General features: G+C 48.1%; 1 protein-coding gene across 4 annotated transcripts in view; it reads left to right on the plus strand.

The window, feature by feature from the left end:
• LOC137305949 (inositol-tetrakisphosphate 1-kinase-like) overlaps positions 1 to 7,159 on the plus strand; it is a 31,511-nt gene extending 24,352 nt beyond the window's left edge. For all 4 annotated transcript variants that reach the window (XM_067974916.1, XM_067974917.1, XM_067974919.1 and 1 more), the window contains 5 exons: positions 787 to 827; positions 1,708 to 1,873; positions 2,950 to 3,017; positions 4,125 to 4,287; positions 6,581 to 7,159. In XM_067974916.1, the coding sequence (XP_067831017.1) occupies positions 787 to 827; positions 1,708 to 1,873; positions 2,950 to 3,017; positions 4,125 to 4,287; positions 6,581 to 6,876 (734 nt within the window). In that variant the 3' untranslated portion in view covers positions 6,877 to 7,159. The remainder of the gene's footprint in view (positions 1 to 786; positions 828 to 1,707; positions 1,874 to 2,949; positions 3,018 to 4,124; positions 4,288 to 6,580) is intronic.
• The last annotated feature ends 337 nt before the right edge of the window (positions 7,160 to 7,496 follow it).

Consider the following 7,496-nt stretch of genomic DNA (forward strand, 5'->3'; position numbering starts at 1 on the left):
GTTTTAGACGATTGAAGGAGAAAGATGTCTGTGAGGAACCTCACAGTTTTGAGGTCCTGGGAAGAGCGAGTTAGAGGAAGAGGAAAAGAGCCTCGATCTCAACATTTGTGAGGGGTGGTGGTGGGAAGAGGGCAAAGGAGTGGTTAGGAGGAACAAGAGGAGACCTTTTGAGCAGCATCATTAAAATAGATAAAAGATTAGTGCAAAGGGGGAGTGATGAGACTCTGCTTCCTTCTTTTTGCTCTTTGACTCCCGGTGCAGTACTGAGGGAGTGCTGCACTGCCTGAGGTGCCGCCTTTCAGATGAGACATAAAACCGTGTCCCCCGTCTGCCCCCTCAGGTGGAGGTGAAAGATCCCATGGCAACTATTTTGAAGAAGAGCAGTGGGAGTTCTCCCCGGTGTCCTAGTCAATATTTATCCCTCAACCAACATCACTAAAAACAGATGATCTGGCCATTATCACGTTGCTGTTTGTGGGATCTTGCTGTGCGCAAATTGGCTGCTGTGTTTCCTACATTACAACAGTGACTACACTTCAAAAAAAGTACTTCGTTGGCTGTAAAGTGCTTTGGGACGTCCTGAGGTCGTGCAAGGCGCTATATAAATGAAGAACTTGCATTTATATATCAGTGGTAATGATCCAGGAGGTTGCAGTGGTGTTTTGTGTAGAAAGCATCATTCAGACTCCCCCCTTACCTGGGAATGCTGAATCTCTCTGTCCCCTCTTTGCTTAGGAGATTTTTTTTTTAAATTGCATCTAATTTTTGATTTCTTCCTTTTTTCAGTTTGTAAAACCAGGGTAGCGCAGGGATCGAGCTCCCATGATGTGAGTAAAAGATTCATACTTAAATATCAAATTTATGTTCATATTTCGATGCAGTAAACTCACACACTCTGCAAGTCTGAATGCTGTTCGGTTATTATCAGTTATAATTAGCCTTTCTGATTTAAGGATTATTCCTCCCTTTTCCCCCCCACCCCCCAATTCTTGAATCTGCCCTTTCAAACCCCAAATCTGTGCGCTCTCGTCTTCTCTGGTCCAAATTTCCTGACCTGTCTTTGACGTAATTCTCTGGGTTCCCATCTGTTCCGTACAACACTTTAAACACTGTCCGCCTTCATCCCCATGGGTCCTGGAGGACTGAAGAATGGAGAGAGCGTATAAATTAAATCAATAGGCCTATTTGAGAGGTTGAAAGTCGCTGCTCCTGATCTAATCCGAATGTCAGCCGTGCCTCAATGAGCAGCGCACTCGTCTGAGTCAGAAGGTCGTGGGTTCAAGCCCCACTCCAGAGACTCGAGCACAAAATCTAGACCGACACTCCCTGTGCAGTACTGAGGGAGTGCTGCACTGTCGGAGGTGCCGTCTTTCAGATGAGATGTTAAACCGAGGCCCCGTCTGCCCCCTCAGGTGGATGTTAAAGATCCCATGGCCACTATTCGAAGAAGAGTTCTCCCCGGTGTCCTGGCCCAATATTTATCCCTCAACAAACCTCTTTAAAAACAGACAATCTGGTCATTATCACATTGCTGTTTGTGGGATCTTGCTGTGCACAAATTGGCTGCTGTGTATCCTACATTACAACAGTGACTACACTTCAATAAGTAGTTCACTGGCTGTAAAGCGCTTTGGGACGTCCTGAGTTCATGAAGGACGCTATATAAATTGGAGTTCTTCCTTTTTAACCCGTTCCTTCTCTTCGCAGATGGCTCTTATCTTCAGTGAAGATGGCCTGAGGGATGTGAGCCTACCCTGCGTACTGCAGAGCTTCATCAACCACAACGCAGTCCTCTATAAAGTCTTCGTTGTTGGTCAGTCCTATTTTGTTGTGAAGAGGCCGTCACTGAAGAACTTTCCTGTTGGCAAATCGGGTTAGTTTGTTCACTTGGTTTCAATACAAGTTACCAGCGCCGTGTTGTGTTTTTTCTTCATTGTCCTGGTCAGTACTGAACCGTGTCACAATTCTAACGCACAGGAGATGCCATCCCACCAGGCACTGGTCCAGATGTTTAGAGGGAGTTGGGTATCAATGATGACCATCGAGTGTCCTTAAATCCAGGGAATGAGGGACTTCATGTGGAGAAGCTGGGTTTGTTCTCCTTAGAGCCAAAAAGGTTAAGGGGAGATTTAATAGAGGCGTTCGAAACCATGAAGGGTTTTGATTAAGGAGGAACTGTTTCCAGTGGTAGGAGAGTCCGTGACCAGAGGACACGGATTCAAGGTGATCGGGGGGGAAAAGAACCGTAGAGGAGATGAGGAGAAATTATTGTTACACAGCGAGTTGTTATAATCTGGGGTCCTGCGGGTTAACTGAAATTTTCAAGATCGGTAGATTTTTGTTGGGTGAGGGTACGAAGGGACATGGAGAAAAGGCAGGTAAATGAAGTTAGGATACAGATCAGCCATGAGCTACTTGTATGACTGAACAGGCTCAAGGGGCTGAATGGCCTCCTCCTGTTCCCATTTAAAATAAACCTCATATTTGGAAATCTAGGCATCACCATCAAGGTGAATAATGGCCTCCTGGGTGGAACTGGACCCCAGTGATGGAGGCTCTGCGCTCCTCCAGTTCTGGCCTTTTGTCCATCCCCTGATTTCCATCGCTCCACCATTGGCGGCCGTGCCTTCAGCTGCCTGGGCCCTAAGCTCTGGAATTCCCTCCCTAAACCTCTCTCTCCTCCTATAAGATGCTCCTTTTAAACCTACCTCTTTGACCAAGCTTTTGGTCACCTGTCCTAATATCTCCTTATGTGGCTCGGTGTCAAATTTTGTTTGATAATCGCTCCTGTGAAGCGCCTTGGGACGTTTTACTACGTTAAAGGCGCTATATAAATGCAAATGATTGTTGGAGGTAACAGTCACGCGAGAGGAGGGGAGTAACGATTGGCGGAGGTGGGGGGGGGGAGAAAGTGTCCCAGTTTGATGGATTCTGCCTTTGCACTTTCAGATAGGAAAACAATATTCTTTAACAGTCACGAAGTTTCAAAGCCAGAGTCTTGCTCACATCTAACTGAGGTAAGTCCACAAGATTGTCAAGTACTGATTGAGTGACTGGGAGGGGAGGGAGGAGGAGGGGGTGGGGGGGTGAGGGGTGAGGGAGAATCTCTAGTTCTTGCTCGAGTTGCTAGCTGGAATTGGCGACTGGGATTGGGAACGGTCTCCTTTTGCATTTGCTGCTCGAATCCGGCCCATTGTCCTTTTTTGACACTCGGTTGTATCAATGCTAAAGGATGGGCAGTGAATGCCAGCCTTGCCAGCGATGCCCACATCCCGAGAATTATTTTCTTTTAATAAAAAAGACCTCCCAGGGTGTGACGGTCTCTGCTTCGTTCTTGGATCTGCTTTAGTCTCTGGGCTCATCTCTTGGGCCCCTCTCTGCTCACAAAAACACCATCTGGCTTTTCCGCCCCATCCCCCCAACATAAATGATGCGAGGGGGGGGTTTGTGGGGGGGTGGGGGGTTTGGATTATTGGGTAGTTACTCTTTACTGTCACCGTGCTGGCTTTCTGCACCTGCTAAACTGAACGATACGTTTTACATTTGAAGCTTTGTACCTGCCTCATCGGAGTGGGAGTGTGGTCGTCTGCTGCTCTCCCCTCCGTTCCACTAAAACCAAGTAACCATGGGAACAGGCCATTCGGCCCAACTGGTCTATGCCGGTGTTTATGCTCCACATGAGCCTCCTCCCTCCCTACTTCATCTCACCCTATCAGCAGATCCTTCTATTCCTTTCTCCCTCATGTACTTTATCTGGCTTCCCCTTAAAGGCGTCTGCAGTTATATAATGTTTGTAACCCTGAATTTGGGAGGTAAAATGAAGAGTGAGGTGAGTGAGTTACTCACAGACAGACGGAGCGAGAGAGAGACGGACCCACCCACGAAAGGAGACAGGAGAGATTTATAGAAAAGAGGAAGGTGAGGGGAAAGTATCTTGAGACGAACGTATAGAAACGACAATGTAAGTGTGAGACAGAAACTAGAGAGTGCAAGTCAAACAAACAGAACCAGGAAGCCACATTAAGCAGAAAGTGGAGTCCAGGACCGGGTCGCTGTGTGTGGAGAGGCCCTTTGGGGCTGAATCTGATTCCCTGCTTTGTTTTTTTTTTGCTCTGGCCTGACAGAGGAATGAAGGAGACAGCCTGCCCAGTGGACCATCAGATGGGATTATTAGATCCATCAGCCAAGGCCTGCAGGTGGCTCTAGGAATCTCGCTGTTTGGCGTTGATGTGATTGTCGACAACAAAACTGGCAAACTTGCAGTGATTGACGTCAACGCATTCCCAGGTTGGTGCCAGACGCTGTTACTATTTCTGGGGCGTATTTTTGTCCTAATATCTCCTTATGTGGCTCGGTGTCAAATTTTGTCTGATTTCGCTCCTGTGAAGGACCTTGGGAGGTTTTACTACGGTAAAGGCGCTATATAAATGCAAGCTGTTGTTGGTGAACTCTGTACCTATCCCAGCCAGGGTTGAGATTTGTGCATTTATATAGTGCCTGGCACCTCAGGACGTCCCAAAGCGCTTTACAGCCAATGAAGTACTTTTTTTGAAGTGTAGTCACTTGTTATAATGTGGAAAACATGACCGCCAATTTGCGCACAGCAAGATCCCACAAACTGCAATGTGATGATGACCAGATAACCCGTCTTTTTTTTAAGTAATGTTTGAGGGGTAAATATTGGCCAGGACACCGTGGAGAACTCCCCTGCTCGTCTTCAAAATGGTGGCCGTGGGATCTTTTACGCCCACCTGAGAGGGTAGACGGGGCCTCGGTTTAACGTCTCATCCGAAAGACGGCACCTCTGACAGTGCAGCACTCCCTCAGTACTGGCACTGGGAGTGTGGGCCTGGATTATGGGGCTCAAATCTCTGGAATGGGGTTTGAACCTGTGACCTTCTGACTTAGAGAAAGAAAGAAAGAAATAGTCTCTCTTTTCTTAATAATGCCATCGGATGGATGGATGGATAGATAAAAGAGCAGGGGAGTTCTCCCTGGTGTCCTGACCAATATTTACCCCTCAATCAACACCTAAAAACAGATTAACTGGCCATTCATTTCATTTACTGTTTGTGGGGCCTTGCTGTGCACAAGTTGACTGCTGCGCATACCTATGTAGCGGTGACTGTGTTTCAAAAGTATTTGGGACATTGTGTGGCTGAGTTAAGAGATCACGCGATGCTATTTCCTTCTTTTCTTTCCCTTTTAAGGCGTGTTGCTGTTTGTGTGAGGTAACCGGAGTGTGTTTTCAATGAGTGTAATATTGATTCTGATACTTAAACGATGATGTGGTTTTTCTGCACTCATAAGGTCAAAGTTCCTTAGTACCAGTCAGTACCACAGCCCAACCCAACAGAATGAGCTTTCACTTCCTGTAACTGGTGCTTTGTAAAAATTCACTCTCGGGATGCGGGTGTCGCTGGCAAGGCCGGCATTTGGTGCCCGTCCCTGGTTGCCCCTTGAGAAGGTGGTGGTGAGCCGCCTTCTTGAACCGCTGCAGTCCGTATGGTGAAGGTTCTCCCACAGTGCTGTTAGTGAGGGAGTTCCAGGATTCTGACCCAGCGGCGATGAAGGAAACGGCTGATACCATAGAATCATGCAGCACAGAAGGAGGCCATTCGGCCCATTGTGCCTGTGCTGGCTCTTTTTGAAAGAACTATCCAATTAGTCCCACTCCCCTGCTCTTTCCTCATCACCCTGCAAATTTTTTCCCCTTCAAGTATTTATCCAATTCCCTTTTGAAAGTTGCTATTGAATCTGCTTCCACCGCCCTTTCAGGCAGCGCATTCCAGATATATTTCCAGGTTGGGATGGTGTGTGTGAGACTCGGAGGGGAACGTGCAGGTGGTGTTGTTCCCATGTACCTGCTGCCCTTGTCCTTCTAGGTGGTGGAGGTCGCTGGTTTGGGAGGTGATGTCGGAGAACCGGAGGTCAACCCTCTCGTTCTTCGTTGGGATTCCTGCAGTTGGCCATTGGATTCGGGCGAGGGGCGTAGCAGATGAGCTGAGCTACAAATGAGCACCATCCTTGTGTTGATGCTGACCCACTCGGCCCTGAAATTGTGCGTTTATCCAAAGGGGGCAGGTTGAATCAATGCTGTTCACTTATTTCCTCTTGCAGTTTAATATTTGACTCTCCAATGCAAACTCACAACCAACTCTCCCCGAGTAGCATGAGTCATATTTTCTCCGCAGTGTATTTTGCAAGTTTCCCATCTCCCGCAGCTCACTCTTCCCCTTCGCTGTTTTCTTGTGAACCCCTTTACCCTCCAGTATCTGGCCCGAGTGAGCATCCTCCATGAGTGAGCTTCGATGGCGATTGTGGCTGTCCCTCCATGAAGGGCACCAAATTCCAAGCCTAGTCTGGTCATCGCCTCATCTCCACACAGGGTTCATGGCATAGCGATTTGAGAGCTGGAATTCAGGTCAATTCTATTCCCCCTCCTCCTGACCCCAATTCTAGGGCACTGAGGCCAATTGTAGCCCCTTTTTCTGCCCCCTTCACTTCTACCAAACCATTTTTCTGTTGGCAATTACTCTTTTTTTTTTTTCTTTTGTCCTCCTTCCCTCGCCCTCCACAGGATACGAAGGCGTCCCGGAATTCTTCAGCGCCCTGTTGCATCACATCGAGACGCTCCTGCACGAGCGGGACGGGAGCGGCGACGGGAGGCGAGCGACCGCCAGTCCGCCAGGGCCCCACCACTGGCGCCCGAGCCCGGGAGAGCGAGAGGCCCGCCCCGCTAACCGCGCCAACAGCCTGGCAAGGGAGGCCTGGACGCCGGGGGAGCCTTCGGTGGGGAAATTGGCTTCGGACTCCAGTTGTTTCCTGGGCTTTGCCATCCAGTCGCCCACTCTTTGCCCGTCCAACTGCGAATAGACCTCCCCCAAAAAATAAAACCCAACCAAACAGAGTGATGGAATCTCTCGGGCATTTCACGAACTGGCACCTTTTGAGACGGTGGAGATTTTCCTTGTTGTAGTTGTTTTTAATCATATTTGGTCTGGAATTAATAATTTTGTGAAGAGAATGAAAACTGATTGTTTCTAATGACCTTTTTTATATATAAGAAAAGATTTTTACTTGTATTTGATTTTTTTTTCGTTGAAAATACTGAAATGTTTTGGTTGTAAAATTTTATATAAAAGATTCTGCCAGCTCATCATACTTGTTGTTGTTCCTCTCAGCTATTGGCCCAGAGAGGAACAGTGATGGCAGAGGTGAGGAAATTTCTCTCCCTCTCTTGGAGGAATTTTAGACCCGACTGGTATAGGCCGAGGCCTGCAGTAGGTGTCCCCTTTCAGTGAGCCTCCAGCCCAAGGCAGGTACAAAACCTTTCCTTTTTATCCCACAGGATAATTCCCATTCACTCCCTTCACCACCGGCGCACTGTGGCTGCAGTGTGTACCATCCACAGGATGCACTGCAGCAACTCGCCAAGGCTTCTTCGACAGCACCTCCCAAACCAGCGACCTCTACCACCTAGAAGGACAAGAGCA

Source organism: Heptranchias perlo, chromosome 41 (assembly GCF_035084215.1).
Source record: "Heptranchias perlo isolate sHepPer1 chromosome 41, sHepPer1.hap1, whole genome shotgun sequence".
In the NCBI taxonomy this organism is placed as follows: domain Eukaryota; kingdom Metazoa; phylum Chordata; class Chondrichthyes; order Hexanchiformes; family Hexanchidae; genus Heptranchias; species Heptranchias perlo.